Source organism: Thamnophis sirtalis, unplaced genomic scaffold (genome assembly GCF_051295495.1).
Source record: "Thamnophis sirtalis isolate CommonGarterSnake01/CBP01778 unplaced genomic scaffold, rThaSir2_p1.2 scaffold_3, whole genome shotgun sequence".
Taxonomy (NCBI): Eukaryota; Metazoa; Chordata; class Lepidosauria; order Squamata; family Natricidae; genus Thamnophis; species Thamnophis sirtalis.
This window is the reverse complement of record NW_028261383.1, coordinates 158396532-158417611: the sequence shown is the minus strand read 5'-3', so window position 1 is coordinate 158417611 and position 21080 is coordinate 158396532. Positions and strand designations below refer to the sequence as shown.

The 21080-nt window shown below is 39.2% G+C and overlaps 1 protein-coding gene across 2 annotated transcripts in view; it reads right to left on the bottom strand.

Annotated features, from left to right (window-relative positions):
• The window catches only part of SENP1 (SUMO specific peptidase 1), a 30156-nt gene that overhangs the window by 5820 nt on the left and 3256 nt on the right, over positions 1-21080 (bottom strand). For both annotated transcript variants that reach the window (XR_015696065.1, XM_087710571.1), the window contains exons 3-15: positions 20900-21030; positions 20002-20086; positions 18070-18229; positions 15581-15740; positions 14750-14853; positions 14420-14667; positions 14128-14182; positions 12634-12672; positions 11522-11606; positions 10501-10641; positions 9826-9957; positions 8132-8335; positions 7798-7877 (exon numbers count right to left, since the gene is read on the bottom strand). Coding sequence is in view for 1 of the 2 variants with exons in the window: in XM_087710571.1 (XP_087566697.1) it covers positions 7798-7877; positions 8132-8335; positions 9826-9957; positions 10501-10641; positions 11522-11606; positions 12634-12672; positions 14128-14182; positions 14420-14667; positions 14750-14853; positions 15581-15740; positions 18070-18229; positions 20002-20086; positions 20900-21030 (1624 nt within the window). In the remaining variant the exon portion in view is untranslated. The remainder of the gene's footprint in view (positions 1-7797; positions 7878-8131; positions 8336-9825; positions 9958-10500; positions 10642-11521; positions 11607-12633; positions 12673-14127; positions 14183-14419; positions 14668-14749; positions 14854-15580; positions 15741-18069; positions 18230-20001; positions 20087-20899; positions 21031-21080) is intronic.

Below are 21080 nucleotides of genomic sequence, written 5' to 3'. Positions count from 1 at the left end.
CGTTCCAAAACAATACACAAATCAACCACTGCCATCTTTCCAATTGGAAAGGTGCACACCATAAACTTATTGGCACTGCTGAGAAGTCTGTAAGATGAAGCCCACACATCCAGAAGTTGCCAAGATTGACTAACACTGCTTTACAATGAGTTCTCAGTTGAGAGATGCTCAACTATCTCCTAAGTGAAAAATGTATTTTTCTAGGAAAACAAGGACTACATACTGACCTACTGACAAAGCAATCTTTAGTGTAAGAGAGAGGAAGAATTACAAATTCTGAAGTTTTTTCTTTTTTCAAAAAACTCCCTATGGAGTTTTTTTTTTTTTAACCACCAACCACAATGAGAATTTCACTAAGCTGAGTAGTTTCTGGGCTTTAACTTTGGTAATAACAATAGACAGGGATATTACAGGGATGTGAAACTCACCTCATCACAACATCGTCACGTAACATATTGGGACTTCCCCACCCCCTTTGCTAAACTGGGTGTGGGCGTGGCCAGCATGTGACACATCCGACACATGGGCCAGGAGTTTGACAGCCCTGCCATATTAGCTTGCAGAACCCACTGCCTGCCCTGACATAATGCTGACATACCCATATTGGTTCCACAGGCACAGCAATTGTGGTAGAATTTGCTACTAACTACTGGAACAAGAAGTCCCATCTCCAGTTTACTCTGGTCAACTGTAAAAATATGTGCCTGCATTGTGAAGCTGGTAGGACATATTTATATTTTATGCTTGCTTTTTTAAGCTCCTTCATACAGCTGGAAGAGTAGAAATGCTTTAAAGGAATAAAGGTGGATGGTCTCCAAATTTTCTATACTGTAGATTTATCCACGGTTGAGAAAACACTTATCCCTGAAAATTAATGCAAATAAATAGATTTCTAAGAATGCACTGGTATACAAGTGTAGTCATTAACTTCTATTACATTCAGTATACTAAGAAAATCAAAAAATATTTGGTTAAATTCCAGCAAGGCGCTAACCCTAGCAAAGCTTTTATGTCATTTTGATTTATGCAATCTGCAAACTTATGTTGATTGCTGTTTCTTTATTTTCGTAACTAATTTTATTTTACAGTATTCCTGCAGAAGTATACTCTTAGGGTTTCCATCCATTGCTTCTTGTTCTACCCTCAGGTGCCTTGGAAAATAGTTTGACTCCCTCTTCTTTGTGGCAACCCCTGAGATATTGGAAAACTGCTATCATGTCTCCCTTAGTCCTTCTTTCTATTAAACTAGACATACCCAGTTCCAGCAACCGTTCTTCATGTTTTAGTCTCCAGTCCCCTAATCATCTTTGTTGCTCTTCTCTGCACTCTTTCTAGAGTCTCCACATCTTTTCTACATTGTGGTGACTAAAACTGAATGCAGTATTCCAAGTGTGGCCTTACCAAGACATTATAAAGTGGTATTAACACTTCAAGTGATCTTGAATCTATCTCTCTGTTTATGCAGCCTAGAACTGTGTTGGCTTTTCTGGCAACTGCTGCACACTGCTGGCTCATATTTAAATGGTTGTCCACTAGGACTCCAAGATCCCTCTCACAGTTACTACTGTTGAGCAAGATATCACCTATACTGTACCTGTGCATTTTGTTTTTGTTGCCTAAATGTAGAACCTTACTCTTTTCACCATTGAATTTCATTTTATTGGATGGTGCCCAATGTTCAAGTTTGTCAAGATCCTTCTGTATCTTTAGCCTATCTTCTGGAGTGTTGGCTATTCCTGCCAGCTTGGTGTCATCTGCAAATTTGATGAGATCCTCATTTATTCCCTCATCCAAATCATTGATGAAGATGTTGAAGAGTACTGGGCCCAAAACAGAGCCTTGGGGTACTCCACTGCATACTTCCCGCCATGAAGATGCAGTCCCATTGAGGACTACACGTTGAGTGCAGTTGGTCAGCCAGTTACGAATCCAACTGGTGGTGATGCTGTCTAACCCATATTTTTCTACTTTATCTAGTAGTAGGTTATGGTCTACCTTATCAAATGCCTTACTGAAGTCCAAGTAAACTATATCAACAGCATTCCTCTGGTCCACTAATTTTGTCACATTATCAAAGAATGCAATAAGTTTAGTCTGGCATGATCTGTTTTTGACAAACCCATGTTGGCTTTTGGCTATTACTTTGTTTGCTTCTAGGTGTTCGCTAATTCGTTGCTATTAATTTCCATCAGAAGGTTGTTCATTTGGTGGATGCTTTCACAAGAGACTGTGGCGCTGGGCTTCATAGCCAGATAACATCAGAGTCTTAATATATTGAACAGGGCACCTTGAGCAGAATATCATGATCACATAAATATGTAACAAAGTAAGCAGTTCCCCAAACAACTTGCAACTCACAAACTTATTAATCAACACCACCTAGGAGATGTCTTAATAGCCTTTGCAAAGGTTTTATGAGAAGCCTAGCTCTGGTGTTCTGTACTAGCGGCAGGCAGAAATCTCCTCTCAGGAAGCGCCTCACAGAAAACACATCACCGTAATGCCCAAATAAAATGCTTAATGCTTAAATATGGTGACAAGGAATTTGTTTCTGAAAATGTTGTAGGTGTCATGTCAGGTTGTTTTGGTTATCAGGGATTCTGTGGCCTTCCCTGACACACATAAATGATTACATGTGTTCCTGCAGTTGAAGGACAACCCCCAGATGAGCATTAACTTAATGTTATAGATAGCCTTCAACTTACAAACATTTGTTTAGTGACTATTCAGTTACAAAGGCACTGTAAAAAGTGACTTATTACCATTTTTCACACTTAACGATCACTGCAGCATTGCCACGGCCACATGATCAAAGTTCAAGCACTTGTATTTATGGCAGTTGGACTATCCCAAGGTCGTGTGATTACCATCTGTAACCTTCTCAGTCAATGGGGAAGCCAGATTCATTTAACAACCACAATTCACTTAATAACTGCAATAATTTGCTTAGCCATCATGGCCAAAGGTCAGAAAATGGGGCAAAACTCAGTTAACTATTTTGTTTAGTGATGGAAATTTCAGGCTCAATTGTGATCACAAGTTGAGGACTACCTGTACTGTGTTGCTAGATAAGCACAGATAGTCCTCAACTTACAGCCGGTCCTTTTATGCCCCTTGGAGTTACAAATGTCTCTGAATGTGTGTGTTATGGGTAGTAAAGCACTTCTGGTCATTGTAAAATGTTATTACCCCCATGGTCACATGACCACATTTTGGGAACTTGTTGCCGTGTCCCATGGTCATATAACTGCAATTTGCAACATTCTTTGATGGCTTCCAGCAAAAAAAAACGCCCTTTCGGGTGAACAGGTTCACCTAAAACCTGTTTCCTTAATGACTGTGACATTCACTTAGCAGCTACAGTGATTTGCTTAATGAGCCCCACAAAAAATGTAAAAACAAAATGATTCGATCAAGTTAGTCACTGACTTATGATTGGATTTCTGGTCCCAACTGTGGTCATAAATCAAGGGCTACCTGAAAGCTTCCAGCAGAATAGTTTTCTTCACTATTAATTCAATTTATTGAATTTATAATTCAATTTCAGGGCAGAGCTGAAGAATATGCCCAATTCTTAGCGGACAAAATTGCTCGGTTTCGGTCGGACTTGGACTCCACCCCCGCAGTTCCAGCCGAGGCGCAGGGGGACCAAGTAGAACAGCTCTGGGTTGAGTTTCAAGACGTTACCCCCGGGGATGTGGACAAGGCCATGAGAGCTGTAAGTACTTCCACCTGCGTTCTGGATCCGTGTCCCTCATGGCTGGTTACTAACTGCAGTGAGGTGACACGAGGCTGGATCCAGGCGGTTGTGACCGCCTCCCTTCGGGAGGGGAACTTCCCCGCCGCACTGAAAGCGGCGGTGGTGAGACCCCTCCTGAAGAAACCATCCTTGGATCCAGCTGTTCTTAATAGCTATCGTCCAGTCTCCAACCTTCCCTTCCTGGGGAAGGTTGTTGAGAAGGTGGTGGCCTTCCAGCTCCAACGGTCCTTGGAGGAAGCAAACTACCTAGACCCCTTCCAGTCAGGCTTCAGGCCCGGTTACAGCACAGAAACCGCTTTGGTCGCATTGATGGATGATCTCTGGAGAGCCAGAGATGAAGGACGTTCCTCCATCCTGGTCCTCCTTGACCTCTCAGCGGCTTTCGATACCATCGACCATGGTATCCTTCTGCGACGACTGCGGGAGGTGGGAGTGGGAGGCACCGTGTTACGGTGGTTCTCCTCCTACCTCTCGGACAGGTCGCAGTCGGTGTTAGTGGGGGGGCAGAGATCGTCCCCTAGGCCCCTAAATTATGGGGTGCCTCAGGGTTCGGTCTTATCCCCCCTACTATTCAACATCTACATGAAACCGCTGGGAGAGATCATCCGCAGGCACGGGATTAGATACCATCAATATGCGGACGATACTCAATTGTATCTGTCCGCCCCGTGCCAAATCAATGAAGCGGTTGACGTGATGAGCCGGGGTCTTGAGGCCGTTATGGACTGGATGAGGGTGAACAAGCTTGTGCTCAACCCAGAAAAGACCGAGTGGCTATTGTGTTTCCCTCCCAAAGATTTGGCTATTATTCCACCACTCAGGCTGGGGGGTCAAATTTTATACCCCTCAGAGAGGGTTCGCAACTTGGGAGTCCTCCTGGATCCACAGCTGTCATTTGACCACCACTTAACGGCTGTGACCAGGGGGGCATTCGCCCAGGTTCGCCTGGTGCGCCAGTTGCGACCCTACCTGAATCGGGAGGCTCTCACAACAGTCACTCGGGCCCTTGTGACCTCTAGGCTGGAATACTGCAATGTGCTCTACATGGGGCTGCCCTTGAGGAGCATCCGGCGACTTCAGCTAGTGCAGAATGCAGCCGCGCGAGTGATTGCGGGTGCACCCCGATTCACCCGCATAACACCTATCCTCCGCGAGCTGCGCTGGCTACCTGTTGATCTCCGGATGCGCTTCAAGGTGCTATTAATCACCCATAAAGCCCTACATGGCAGTGGATCTGGATACTTGAGAGACCGCCTTCTGCCAATTACATCCCTACGACCGATAAGATCTCATAGATTAGGCCTCCTCCGTATTCCATCGGCCAGCCAGTGTCGGCTGGCAACTACAAGGAGGAGGGCCTTCTCAGCAGTAGCCCCGACCCTTTGGAACGAGCTCCCCGTGGAGATTCGTACCCTCTCCACCGTCCAGGCCTTCCGCATAGCCTTGAAGAACTGGCTCGCCCGTCAGGCCTGGGGATAGGATAGTTACCCGCCCGAATGATGAGTGTTTGTTGTTTGCTATTTTATTACATGTTTTGTCCTACTGTCTGTATTCCCCTTTCCCAGTTTTTGTGTGAGCCGCCCTGAGTCCCCTCAGGGAAAAGGGCGGCCTACAAATTCTAATAATAAAAAAAAAAATTTTACTTTCTTAGCTTATTTACCAATTTGAACTATTTCTGGGTATAGTATCCATTGTAAGGGTTAAGATGAATTTCATGAATATTTTTGTTTTATTGATATGCATTGTTAATAACATTTTTTTACTAATTTACTTTCAAATGCTTCTAAGCCCCATGCCATATAGCCCACCCTTTAAAGGACTTGTTCTGTAATGACAGTATTTTAGATAGTGCTATTAGTGAACAAGACTCTGAAAACATACAGGAATATGTATCTGCTTATAAGCAAACATCTCATTTTGTTTCAACCTGAAATGCCTGCTTGAAATGTGTTGTAACATGCTGATGTATTAATGATACCATTTCTCCCACCGCCCCCTTTCACAGAAAGACACATTTTCTATGGCTATAAATACTGTTAAAATGACCCCATAAAAATGTCAATGCTTCTCTAATATTTACAATGTCCCTGATAGATTTTTGGCACCTTTGACTATTTATGTAATGCTATGTTAATGTTAAAATGTTTAATAATACCAATACCCTCACACATACACTCTCTTATATTTAGCTAGGTGTTGTTGTTTTTAAATGGCCATATAATGTATTAAACTAAGTACAGGTGAAACTCAAAAAATAGGAATATCGTGCGAAAGTTCATTTATTTCAGTAATGCAACTTAAAAGGTGAAACTAATATATGAGATAGACTCACTACATGCAAAGCAAGATAGTTCAAGCTGTGATTTGTCATAATTGTGATGATTATGGCTCAAATCACAGCTTGAACTATCTTGCTTTGCATGTAATGAGTCTATCTTATACATTAGTTTCACCTTTTAAGTTGCGTTACTGAAATAAATGAACTTTTGCACAATATTCTAATTTTTCGAGTTTCACCTGTAGAATGGTCTAACATCCAAGAAGGATGAACCACACCTAGGGAAATAAATTCTAACTGAGCTTATCCCAACACAGAGAACCTTGAAATGCTTTACTGAAGCAATATTTTGAATTTCTGAAGACAAAATAAAATTTTGCCTCCAGAAGTTGTGGGTGCTCTATCACTGGAGGCATAATCATTTATCTGAAATAATGTAGGGTTCCCTGCTCAAGTAGAGGGTTGGACTAGAACACCTCCAAGGTCCCTTCCAACTATATTATTCTATGTTCTACATTCTAATAAATAACTTAAACAATAAATTCTTTGAGCTATTAATACATTTCTCTTAGTAATATAATTTTCAGAAAATTTACAAAAACTGAAAACAAAACAAAAACAAACAAAAATAAATAAATTAATAAGTTTTTATGTCTTTAAAGTCAAAACCTGTTACGAACTGGCTAATACCAATGAAGAGACAACAGATCAGGTTTGATGCAGTTTTCTTGTCTCAAAGCTTCATGCTCAAGCAACATTCTTTGATGTGTATATCTTTTAATTCTGTATTACAACATTTCTGCCCAAACCTATAAAAAGATCAATACACTTTCCAGATGGAAAAGCCACTTAAGTGTGGATTAATCTGAACGTTGCTCTCAAAATTCAAATCTGCCATTATGTTCGGATTCAAGAGCCTGCCTCTCAAATCAGGACAAGATGCAATGGATGGAAACTTATCAAAGAGTAATCCAATCTAGAACTAAAAAGAAATTTCCTGACAGTGGAACTATTAACCAGTGAAACAGTTTGCCTGCAGAAGTTGTGGGTGCTCCAACGCTGGAGATTTTTAAGACACCATCATCTTGAGACAGCCATTTGTTCAGAATTGTATAGGGTCTCTTGCTTAAGCAGGAGGTTGGACTAGAAAACCTTCAAGGTCCCTTCCAAATCTGTTATTCTGAATTTTTAAGGGCCTTATTACCAAATATGATTACTCTCTTTTTATAATTGCCTTATATGTTACATTCCTTTTATTTTTCTATTCTCATATATAGCAATAGCAGTAGACTTATATACCGCTTCATAGGCCTTTCAGGCCTCTCTAAGCGGTTTACAGAGAGTCAGCATATTGCCCCCAACAATCTGGGTCCTCATTTTACCCACCTCGGAAGGATGGAAGGCTGAGTCAACCCTGAGCCGGTGAGATTTGAACCGCTGACCTGCTGATCTAGCAGTAGCCTGCAGTGCTGCATTTAACCACTGCGCCACCTTAACCTTCTGAACTTTTAAATGAAAATACAGTACACTTAAGACTGCAATTTATCAGATTTATTTGAATTGATTTTACAGAAGGTGCCAACTATCTTTCATGTTACAGAAGCACACACGTTTTTAGCTGTCTCTTTGGAAAATACCCTGGTAGTTCAGTATTCCCAAGTGTTATAACAGCAAAAATCATTTGGTATGAAGATTGTTGCTATCAATCCTAAGATAATGAGGAAAACATGAACATGTTTAATGTAAAAGAGATACTCACAAGAGTATCTTACAAGCTTCACTGTTGGATCCACCCATTGAATCGTAGTAGGTGATGATTTTTTTCCTGAAGTCAGTAACCTAAACAAGGCAAAAATTCTGTATTAAGACATTGGCACAATTTTACACAGAACTATGTACTTTTGACACATTTGGGATAATGCAGCAAGCAGAATGGAAAAGTGTTTCAGAAACAAGCATTTGGGAAAGTAAAAATGCAAAAATGAAAAGCCACCATAAAGAATTTAGAATGCATTTAGAACAGACAAGGAACATTTGAAAGAGCTGATGTGAATTCACTTGAACATTTACACAAATATGCATAATATACTCACTGCTAGGCACCAATGGACACCAAGGTGAATAGGAACCAATAGAATGTCCACAGAAAATATATCTACTTTTTTAGTCCAACGTTTTACAGCTGAATACCCAGCAGTTTTTAACTTGGTGAAGAAAAATGTGTTAAATGCATGAACGGTTGGAAAGCCTTTCTGTTTACTCCTCTCCATCAGCATATTCATGTAGAAATTAATAATCTGTGTGTGAGAGAAATACATGTATTTGGTATTTTTTTTCAAACAGCTCTTCTCTATCCCTAAAAAGCTTCTATGTACAGGTATATACCACTAAAAATCTTCTGTCATGACCCTGGGTGAAACAGTGCATCATAGGGCAACAATTTTTGAACCAACCTTTAATGGGCTAATTTACAGAATGTGTCCAAAGTCCAGGACCCATGACTCCTAAAGTAATTAAATTTGGGAAAGTTATAGGTGCTTTAGTGCTATCAACTGCTGCTGTGCTGTAGCTGTGTCATGTGATCTTCATTTTCATCTATGTCATGAGTTTCCCAGCCAGTCTCACAATCCCCTCACTCTCTCCCTCATCCAGCAGCAGACATTTACTTGCCGGCAGGGAAGGGGAAGAAAGGAAAGAAGGAAGATTCCAATGCTCCCTGCCATATTAACATAAGGAAATTCAATGGGGAAACCAGAAATTGCTTCTTCTCCAATGCACTTTTTTTTTTGGCCTGCCCTTGGTTATTGCGTTTCTCTTTTTAGGAAATACCTTACTGCTGATGAGGTGCACCCAGCCTGGCCCTTTGCAAGACAGTTGCTGCCACACAAACTCTTCTTCTTAACGTCTCATGAAGAAAATATGTATGATTTCAAGAAAGATTCTCAAAGGGTCAGGCAAGGATTGCTTGATTAGCAGTGGGAGCAAGAAGATGACAAAGGTCATCTAGGGATGATGGAACACAGGAAGGCAGTAGCTGCAGAGTACAGCGGGCCAAAGGGCAGAGATGGAGGATGGAGTCAAGGGATGGGAAAAGTTGAAGAATCTCTGCAGTTTTAAATATGGACGGACTGCCAAGCATCCAAGAGCCGAGGTGGCGCAGTGGTTAGGGTGCAGTACTGCAGGCCACTTTGGCTGACTGTTATCTGCAGTTCAGCGGTTCTAATCTCACTGGCTCAAGGTTGACTCAGCCTTCCATCCTTCCGAGGTGGGTAAAATGAGGACCCAGACTGTGGGGGCAATATGCTGACTCTGTAAACTGCTTAGAGAGGGCTGAAAGCCCTATGAAGCGGTATATAAGTCTAACTGCCGTTGCTATTGCTATTGCTATTTTGTCATGTGACTGAGGAGGGCACTGCAATTGTCATAACTTTGCAGATTGGTGCAAGTGCCATTCATTCAGTGCCTCTGTAATTTCAAATAGTCACTGAACAAATGAGCATGAGTACTACCTGTATAAACCTCACTAGACTACATAACAGAGAAAAAAATGGATGTAAGTTATTTTTAAAAAGCAAAATTCATCTGAACATTAATGGAAAAATTCCTAACAGTAAGAATAGAGCAGTTAAACAGTAGATCCAATTATCTGGAGCAGTGGTGAATGTACTTGAATGATGGCTAGACAGCTGCCCTTCAGGGTACCTGTAGAGGATGGACTCAAAAAGCCTTTACAACTCACAATTCATGAGTTTAAAAATTATGTTTGAAAGGGAGACTGAAGATTTACCTCATCATTGAGCCAATTGAGATGCTTAAGAGTCTGAATGTCTTTCCGAGTGATGGTTAATCGGAAGGCTTCACTCAACACTTCATCCTGGTTTCCACTTCGTAATACATTTTTTATTTCTTTCTCCATTTCCTATAAATCGTTAACAGGAAAGAGAACTGGGTTTCACTGACATCTTAAATTCAACCTGAAAATCAGACTCCTAATGAAAAACTTCATTATGAAGGATAGTGCCAAAATGCTGAGTGAGAACACAGAGGAGATATATGGGTTGGACAGACTCAAAGTTTGGGAGGGAGAGGGTATGGATCAGGAAGATTATTATATATTGAAAAAGATTTCACATAATAATGTTCTACAAATAATTTTTTCTTGGAAAAGTCTGGAAATGTTTTGATTACCTCCTATATATTTTAATGTCACACTTAACACAGAAAACAAAACTACCAGCAATATCAAATTAGGCTAAAATACCACCATCCCCCCCAAAATCTAGCTTTTGGTGAAATAGAGAATTTCAAAACAGGACAGAGCATGCTATCACAGAGATGCGTTAGGAAAAGACACAGCTTAAAAATAACTTTATCACAACAATTGTTCAACTCTATAAACTATTGTTCAGGTACTTATTTCACCAAGGCATTAAGATTTTTAACAATTACTTTAACAACTAACCTCTGTAATTTCAGGAAATTCATCTTCACTATCCACTCTCTTATTATTTTCTGGAACAATGGTGACAGGAATTTCCTTTTCAAGAGGAACTCGAAGATGTAAGTTTATTGACTCGGGTACTGGGGTCTCTTTCTGCAGTCTCTAAAAAAATCATTAAAATAGTGACACTTAGCATTACATCAAGTGTGCAATCTCAGATGTCTGTGGACAGGAATTGCCATCAAATTGCCCACCTCTATTGTCAGGATTTCTTACATTAGTTGATGTTCAGAAGGATGCAGTCACCAAATCTATCTGGAATTATGGTTTATGATGTTAAAGCCCCTATCAACAACAGGGAAATCTAGTGACTGTTCATAAATGTGGTCAAGCTTGCCGATATATAGCTTCTCAGTTTCCAATTTAATCTATAAACCTCTTCATCTATAACCTTCAAGTAGGTGAAACGTTGCACTATGGGGCAACAATGTTTGAATCAAGATACCTCATACATGCCATTTTAAAGAATGCGTCCAATATCTAGGACCCATTACTCCTGTGGGATTGAAATTTCAAGGATCTTCAGACCAGCTGTATTGAGAAACTTGTGTATTGAGAAACTTGTGACAACTGCAGCAACACTGATGTGCTGTTCTGCAGTGCCGCCATGGTGATGTGATTATGATTTTTGACACTCCCTGTCTACTTCCCACAAGCAAAGTCAAGAGGGAAGGTAGCAGAAAGTCAGATGTCACTTCCACTCCCACTAATTTTTTGGTTACCTATGATCATTCTCTTACTCTATTTAGGGAAGTAAATACTTATGAAACGATGATCAAACAGGACATGGGTAAACTAGCATGCATTAAAAGTAAAGCAAAGGATTCAGATGTCTATTTTAAGGGAAACTATGTGTCCAATTGCATCAATTGTTATTCATAGCAAAGACAAAAGGCACCTGGAAAATCAGACAACTTTTTCAGCTCTGATATAATTTCAATGATGAGCTTTTAAAAACAATAACCATGTTGAGTTTTCTCACCTGATTCTGAAGCTGCAATGCCAAAGCTTTCTGCTCCTCTATATGTCGCAATCTCTCACGGGCTCGGGAGTCATATACACTGGTTCTAGAGAGGGGTTTGTACACAATAAGCTAAATATCCAGAATTATCAACCATGAACATTTATTTTTCCACACTTTTAGTTATGCTTGTTTTATTATTTCTTTCAGCTTCTGCTCCTTCCTTATGGGAAGGTTGCTTTGAGATATAGGATGGGGAATGCTGGGTGAGTGTATCATGTCTGCTAACCTAATTGCCAGTCCTATTGGACACCCACATGCATCTTTAATTCAAGGTAGGCAACTTGCATACTGCACACTGGACTTCATTTGCATTTCATTGGTAATTCCTAGATGAAACTGGTAGCATTCTGTAGCAAATAGTCAGATTGAGGCCATGTGGAGGCAGTTTTAAGGTATCCTCCTAGACCCCTGAAAAGTAAACAGGAGGGGAAAAAATGAATGCACTCCCTCTAGTAATATCACAGCAGCACTCCATTTCTTCAGAAAGTCAGAAGGGTAAATTGTAGCAACAATCTTCTAAATACTTCCCAAATTTAACTGCAAGTTCTACAAGAAAGGATCTAATAATACAGACTAAGATTTGGTACTGGGATTTGAATGCTATATTTACTTGTGAAAGCTCTTCAATATTGGTATGCAAGTAGAAAAGTGATTTCACAGGTGATTTATTTATTTATTTAGCATGCTTCTTAACTGCCCATCTTCCTCACAGATTTTTCAGTGATTTCTATAAAATATTTTCAGTCTTGACACCACAGATTGATAAATTAAAGTCCCGTAACCTTTGGTATAGTCTATCATATGTGACCCTATGTAATATACTACAACAAAGATATGTGAATCTAACATATAGTTTTCTCCCCTCATTAGCAATAGGAATTCAGACTGCGTAGCTTCTTTACAGTAATGGAAAAGGAAACCAAAAGCATTTTTTTTTTGCTAGTCAAATCAAGAAGATAAATTTAGCTTTAAGAAAGACTAAGCTAAAGACACAAGAGCTAAATAGCTGATTATATAAGGAGTTTATGAAGAACAACTATAATAAGTGTTTAGAAATGGAATGTACTTACAATTCTTTTATCCACAATTCAGCCTCAAAGAAAGGTGTACTGAAAGGAAAGCAGAAAGTAAAAGGATTAATGTTTCTTTCAGGAAAAAAGGAAATAAGAAGTATTAAAGCTAAGTTCAATTGTAGTGCTAAGACAGAAGAAAATATCAAGAGCAGTACATTAAGTCCAATTGTGCACTTGGCAACCAAACAAAAATTTCTACCAAAAATTTACTGTATTTTTCAAAGTATAAGACGTACCTTTTTTTCTTAAAAAAGAGGCTGAAAATCTGGGTGCGTCTTATACATCAAATGCAGCATTTTTTGCCTCCCGAAGCCCTGCCCCTTCACCATTTTCACGAAAAATGGACCGTTTTTCAGGGGTTTGCAGAGTGCAAAAACCTTTTTTTCCTTTTGGAAAGCTCTTCAACTGATGAAAATTACATCGATCAAGTGCTGTGCCAGCAGAAACAAAGTCTTAAGGTTTCTCAGCGATTTCCTTCTCCAGCACATGAATAAGTACACCTGGAAACATCTACATACCTATCTACTCTCTCTCTCCCTACATATCTACTTATCTCTCTCTCTTTCTATTTCTCTCTATCCCTCTACCTACCTACCTACACACACACTCTCTCCCTACCTACCTACTGTATTTCTCTCTCTATCCCTCTACCTACTTACCTACCTACCCTCTCTCTATCCCTATCTACTGTATTTCTCTCTTTTTCTATCCCTCTACCTACCTACCCACACACACTCTCCCTACCTACCTGCTGTATTTCTCTCTCTATCCCTCTCCCTACCTACCTACCCTCCCTCTCCCTACCTACCTACTGTATTTCTCTCTCTCTATTTCTCTCTCTCTATCCCTTTATCTACGTACCTACCATATTTCTCTTTCTTTCTCTCCCTCTATCTACCTACCTACTTTAAAAAAAAAAAAGCCTCAAAACCTTGGTGCGTCTTATACTCCGAAAAATACGGTACAAGCAATTTCAGAACATTATCAGAGCCAGCGATTGGGAAAAGGTTACACATTTTGCTTAAATGATACTGTATATTTAAAAATCATGGGAAACAGAATGCTTCAGTAAATGGTACTGCAAATGTACTACAGAAGAACTCTGAAACAACAGCAAAATTGAAAAGCAGTGAAGAAAGAGAAAAGTCTTTCTGGAGAAAAGTCTGAGATACTTTTTAACATTCATAATCTGGGGGGGGGGGACACAAAAAAATTCTAAAATTTGAGGTTTATTACATAAAACCACAAAATTTGCCCAAATTACCGAATCATTAAAATGTTTTATTCAAAGTAAACTAAATCCAAATGGACAATCCCAACATCAGAAATAAATAATGCTAAAGTCCCTCTGAAATTAATGGAGTGTCAATGAATTTGCTATCTTTATTTTGGCAGTCTAAGCTCAACAAATTAATTTCATCCATTTCTTTTTTAATTCTATTCCCCTCAAATAATAAATCGTAGTTTCTACAAATCAGAAAGCCCACTTGCCTTGGAGCTGGAGATCTGAAGTCTTTGCCATTTAGCATTATAACTGAATCACATCCTAGATCAAACAAAACAGGGTGCAAGACTTAACATTACTCTGTACCAATAATTTTCTCCAAAACAGAATCCATACAATGACTGAATTCAGATTTATTCAGTTAATTTAGGCTGGAAGAAGTAACAAACCTGCATCTGAGAATTAACAATGCAGATGGCCTTGAGAAAATAGTAAGTCAAGAGTTTGGGGTCAGGAAATAAAACCCACAGTATTTCAAGGTATATCAGTTGCTTTTACCTTCAGTTGGCATATCCAATGCTGGTAGATTTGCTTGTTGTATGGGTGTACTGGTCTTGGGATCAAAGTTAACATGGGTAGTAAAACTACAAACTGGTTGTGGCAGTGGTTTGTGAGAATGGTGCTCCTGCATCCTAAGAAGACTGGATGACTGGTTGCCCATAGAGGGGCCACAAACATCAAAAGGTTTCATACATTTGTTTTTGGTTTCTTTTGTAGTTTTTTTATTGGAACCTCCAAACCTGGTCCTGAAAACAAAAGCAAAAGGCCAGCAATTTTGGAAAAAAACTTGTAGACAATCAGATTATTCAATATATTTCAGAGACTCACAGGTGAAGAGACAATAATGAAGAGGCTTTGGAAGCTGACAGATTTTTCCCTGTAACCATTTGAATCAGCTGCCTGTATATTTCTTTCTCTTCTTCCCGAACTGTCTGGGGAGGGGGGAAAAATCCAATATATTACCAGAAAATACACAGTACAATAGAGTTTCTACATAGAAACAGAATATTTTATAGGATGCAAAAGTGGTTTAAACTAATTAATCATTGACAAAGTAAGTTTATATAAGAATAAATTAAGATTCTAAAACAAACATCCATAAGCCTCATCATCGGGGACAAAAATAATCTCAGTGAGAGCAATGGTCATTTGCATAAATAATGATTCCACAGAAATGTATTTATTTATTTAACATATAGCATTCCACAGAAAATAAGAATTTGGCTTACGGATAGTTGGTTTGTCTATGAACACTTATATTTAACACATCTGCAGCACTTATTTACGGGCATCTCTTAACAATGTCTTCTTTTCTTATTCATCTTTTTCTTTGTTTACGATTTTCTCACCAAAATAATCCCTTAGGTTTATTCACTTTTTATTATTCTGTTCTTCTAGGTACTACTTCTTCTCTCAGCCTAAAATCCAGGAGTTGAACTGAAAGCAACTAGACATTTAAGTCAATGCTGCTCTTTTATATAATTAAGATAACTGAATCAATCATTGTGAGATATTTCAACATTATCTTGGAAAAAATCTATAACACAAGATATGTATGTATGTACGTACGTACGTACGTACTTTCCAGTCCAACAAAATTTAACTCTGTCTTCCTCCACCAAAGCAGCTTCAATTTATTTGTTTTCCTTTTTCACCTACCTCTTCTGCAGTGCTGATGAATCTTCTTTGAGACTTCTTGGGACTTAATAAGCTCCGCCGACATGATGGATTAGCAACGGACTTAATTGGAAAGGATTTTTCATAGGCAGAAATTTGACTATGGTGGTTTGATTTTCCTACAAAGGAATTTGCAGTCATACTGAAAAGAAAAAAAAAAAGTAAGTTTTTTTAGCTAGCCTTATAAAGACATTCAAGTTTTAAGACTGCTTCTATGCAATCTAGAAAAACTCATATAGAAACCCTAGCAAACCATGTTTATTCTCTTTTTAAAAAGACAACATAAGCATACAGTAAGGTGGAAAAAAAATCATAATGAATTCAGACTTATGTGCGGTAACAAGAAATAATGCAATACTGTGTTTCACAGTTTAAGAGTGCTTCTTAAGGTTAACACTGATATAGCTTTCATGTCTTGCTTATTTCAAATCCTTCCACAATGTTTATATGATGTTTATAAGACCTTATTGTGAATTTATGCTTAATCTTGTAAAAACCTTCCAAGCCAGAGCAGCAGTGTTTGTCAGCTTGAGATAATGGCACAACCTCAACAGCAGAAAGAAACTTTAAGTTTGCAAAATATATTATTAGAAATTCAGAAATTATCAAACCCATTTGAGAGGATGGAGAAGAAGTTGGAAAATCTAGAGCATCTGACTTGATATTCCACACTTTAAACTCTGAATTTAATGTTCTTCACCTAGTCTATTACCATTTGTATAATGGACATCATTAAGTCTATATAGGTTGTAAGACTCAAGCCTCCTTTCCCAGAAGCTCCCCTAGTCTTCAACCCTTGGCCCAATCTCCTGCTTGGTGTTGTGGTTCGGCTTGGTAATTCCTAACCCATATTCCAGGGGATGCCATACTTGGCATGTAGCCCATTCACTTGAACGTGTAAGACAAGGTTTTCAGACCCTTGGCTGTCTTTTTAGAAAGGAAAAATGCAAATAATTTCTATAATGCAACTCCCAACCATGCAATTTAAAAGCATGATTCAGCCTTTCCTTGGGAGAAAGGCCAATCTCACAAGAAATAAATATGCAGTTCACCTAAGATAAGACATTGGCAGCTACTTTTGTATCCCTACAGGTGGTCCTCAACTTATGACAATTGAGCCCAAAATTTTTGTTGCTGCAAGGCAGCTGTTAAGTGAGTCATCCCATTTTATGACCTTATTGCCACTATTGTTAAGCAAATCACCACAGCTAAGTGACTCATATGGTTGTTAAATGAATCTGGCTTCCCCATTGATTCTGCTTGTCGGAAGCTGGCTGGGAAGGTTACAAACACCAATTACATAACCTCGAGACAATGCAACTGTCATAAATATATGTCAGTTGTCAGGTGCCCAAATTCTGATCACATTACCATAGGGTTGTCTCAACAGTCCTAGGTGTGAAAACTGGTCATAAATCACTGTAACTGACTACTAAACAAATGGATGTAAGTTAAGGACTATCTGTACAGCTAAGTCTCAAATTACTGGACTTCAGTGCAATGAACTTTCCATGAAACAGACTATATTCCAATTAAAGCCTGCCTCAATGACTTTAATTGGCAAATACATATGTTTCAGATGAAGTCTGTTGCTTCAAACTTACCAAATGATACAAAGAACCAGAGTGATGTATTCTCTATTTAGCAGGTCTGTGAATAATGGACACTCCCTTCCCCAATTAGTCCATTAAAACTATTACAGGTAGCAATAGCACTTAGACATATATACAGTGCTTTTACAGCCCTCCCTAAGAGGTTTACAGAGTCAGCAAATTGCCCCCAACAATCTGGGTCCTCATTTTACCCACCTCGGAAGGACAGAAGGCTGAGTCAACCTTGAGCCTGATGAAATTTGAACTGCCAAATTCAGCCCGCCCGCAGCTAGCAGAAGTAGCCTGCAGTACTGCACTCTAACCACTGGTCCACCGTCTTCCTTTAATGTCCACTTGTTCAGTAACTGTTCAAAATTACAACACTGTACCAGGGATACTTATAACAAGTCCTGTTACAGTATCCTCAAAGTCACATGATCACAATCCAGGTACTTGGCAACTGGCTTGCAATTACGATGCAGCGTCCAGCAACTAATAGCAACATGAATGCCATTTGTGATCTTCATTGCTGGCTTCCAACAAGTAGTCAATGGGGAAGCTGACAGGAGGTCAGAAATGACTATGACATGACTGCAGGATGGTGCAATTGCATAAAATTCAGCTAAAGATGGCAACTATGAATGCTGACGCTGTTATTGTAAGTTGGTGTGGTCATGTGACTTTGCACCTTATAATTATATTGCTTAATGCAGAGCTGCTGGTCCCAATTACCATGGGTGAGGACTGCCAGCATTTATATCCTAAGCAATCACATCTAAGCTTTCTTACATTTCAAAATGTTTCATATTGTACGAAACCTACAACAAATAGTGTTAAGGTGTTAATGACAAAAAAAAAAATTGAGAAAATTTTATGTACCTTGGATTTTTGCGTGTTTCAAAATATACACTGCGACTTACTCTGGGCTTCTGTGAAACAGAGCCAAGAGGGAAGCTGCAACTCTTCCACTGACCATTGGCACTTGTTCCCAGTGTTCTTTTTACTCCAGCTGCTGGGCAGCTCTCAAATCTTGGGGATTCTGCCAGAGAAGAAGCAAGGAATGGTTAGTGATATGCACATAATCTCTTATATTACCTACCACATTAAAATGTGTTTTCTATGTTCCCCAATATTTAGAAGAAATTACAAAGATTTTAAATAGATTTTCCAAAATATATTTTGAAGGGAAAAGTCAACTGGCTTTATGATTAAACAAACTGCTTTGTGCTAATAATTGAGTATTTTTATTTGTAAATTTGCTACAATTCAATCCCAGAAAATCACAATGACGTGAGGATAGTCACTTGGCTGTCCATAATAAATTACTACCAAATTTTCCTACCAAACTTTGAACTATACTAAAATTTTACTTGGTTCTATCTACATTTTCAGAAACAGATATTCAATATTGTAAAAGTGCAAACAAAAAAAGTTAAATATGCAAAGAATATGCAAATGAACATATCAGAATATTCAATCAAAATACATATATTTTACAAGTTTAAGTCTATACTTGCTAAATTAGCAATGCCTTTCTTAAAGAACCTGAATCCAGACCAAACTATAGAACAGGGTTATTAAACTGGTGGCTGGCCGGTTGATGCATCACAAAGCAGGCCATTCCCACCCCAGCTCTGCAAAGGCAAAACATGTTGCAATACGTCGTGTGACACGATCAAGTTTGACACTTGTGCCATAGTGTCTAAATCCTGACAAGTCCAAATCCTGGCAAGACCATGTAGTTCGTTAGCTCAGGGAGAATTGCCATCTCTGGTCTTGGATGGTGTGGCGCTACCACAAACAGACCCTGTGCTTAACCTGGGGGTTCTCCTGGACTCACAACTCCTGCTTGAGGAGCAGGTGGTGGTTGTGGACAGGAAGACCTTTGCACAACTGTGGGTTGTGTGCTAGTTACTCCCTTTCCTGGACCAACAAATCCGTACTCATAGTCAATTGTGCCCTACTCACTTCCTGTCTTGACTACTGCAATGTGCTCTACATACACCCTAGTCTTCCAACAATGGCCGCTCTGGGCGTACCCTCTATGGTTGTGGGCCAATTGCTGGCAGAGCATACAGCCATAGAGCATACGCCCAGAGCAGCCACTGCCGGAAGACTCAGTTTAGAAGCCGCTGAAAAAGCCATGCTGAGATGACGGCGGCAGCGGAGGTGCCCTAGCTCTGCAGGGAGAACTGGGCCAGAGCATCGTGAGGCTGGGAGGCGCGTGAGCGAGAGCAAAACAGCCACTCGCGCAACCCCCCCTCTCCAGCTGTGTGGAGCGCAATTCACTGGCATTTCGAAGGCGCCAAGCAGCAGGAACCGGGCGGCAGCGAACAGGCACTCACGTCGCTTGGCGATACCCCTAGGTCAGTGAATGGCGCTGTGCCTGGCTGGAAAGGGGGTTTGCCGGGTGGCTGCTCGTGAGCGTGGTCACTTCATGGCTGTCGTGTTGTGCAGCCATTCGCTCATGTGGCTGTGCCCGGCTCTTTGGGAGCCCGCTTGGAAGAGAGCAGTCGCCCGGCAATCCCAAAACAATAAATCTTCCCCTCATAATAATGCCCAAGCCATTTTTGTGGGCAAAAAGAAAATAAGAACCTGTTAAATGAAGACCATCCCTCTATTTAGTGGATGCTTTAGATTTAATTATAAATTGTACGATAGTAAAATTGAATATAAAGTGTCCACTAAATAGAGGGATGGTCTTCATTTAACATGAGGTCTTATTTCTATATCACATGTGATTTAAAACCTAAATGTTAGAATCTTCTAATGGATCTTCATCTGTTTCAAAACCATTGCAGCCAGACTTACCTGGATAGTAATTAAAACTACAAGAAGTATTTCCGGTTAAACAAGTAGAAGGTCCCGCCAAGCTGTTAAACTTGTTTGATAAAAACTACACAGAGAAACAAAAAATAAAGAAAATGTCAAGAAGAGAACTGTATTTAAAATGTTTTCAGTAAGTTCATTAGTTACAATTACATAATTTAAAAAACTGCAATCCCTAGTCCCTCTAAAATTCTGCAGTTACAAAATATAATTAAAATTGATTACAAAAGATACAAAAATAGTATAAAACAATCTAGATATGGCTATTATTTTACAATATATAGAACTTCAGTACTAAATAATTATTAACAAAGTTGGAAAAGCAAAAGTCAATCAGAGAAAGCTATTAAATGGAAACAGAAGAAATTGATAAACAAAATGTTATTAGTTTGTGATTGTAAGGCAAAAATTTTTGGATCAAATTAATAAGTACAGGTACTCCTTGCATAATGTCCATTTATTCAATCACTGTTCAGTTACAATGGGGCTGAAGGATGGTATTTATGACCATTTTCCAAGTTATAACTGTTGGAATGTCCCTGCCATTGATACTAAATGGTGCTGTTACACAATATTTCACCCAATGACCATATCACTTAGTGATGAAAATCCCAGTCTCAATTGGTGTTCAGCAAGGACCACATGTACCAAATATTCTGTAATAAATGTTTCTGCATTTTTACTAATCACAGATGCTTGAATATATAGAAGCAGAGGATTAAAATCTTATAAATCTTGATCTAAGTAGCCAGAGTGACACAGATAAGTTTCTAGCTTCTTTATATTAAATATAATTTCAAAATTAATTTCTGATCAGACATATATTGATTTATAAACATTGTTATACAGACAAGAAAGCATAAGTAGCCAATTCCCAAACCTTGTTGTCAGACAATGGATGCTGGTTGCCTGAAATAACATTCTGTTGCTCAGGAAAAGTCTTGAACACAGAAGTATGATTAGTTTGCATATAGTCTCCAGCATCCATCTTCATACAGTCAGCAGTTTCATCTTTAATTTTAAAAAAAAGTGTATTATTTGAGGAAAAAAAATAAGCAATT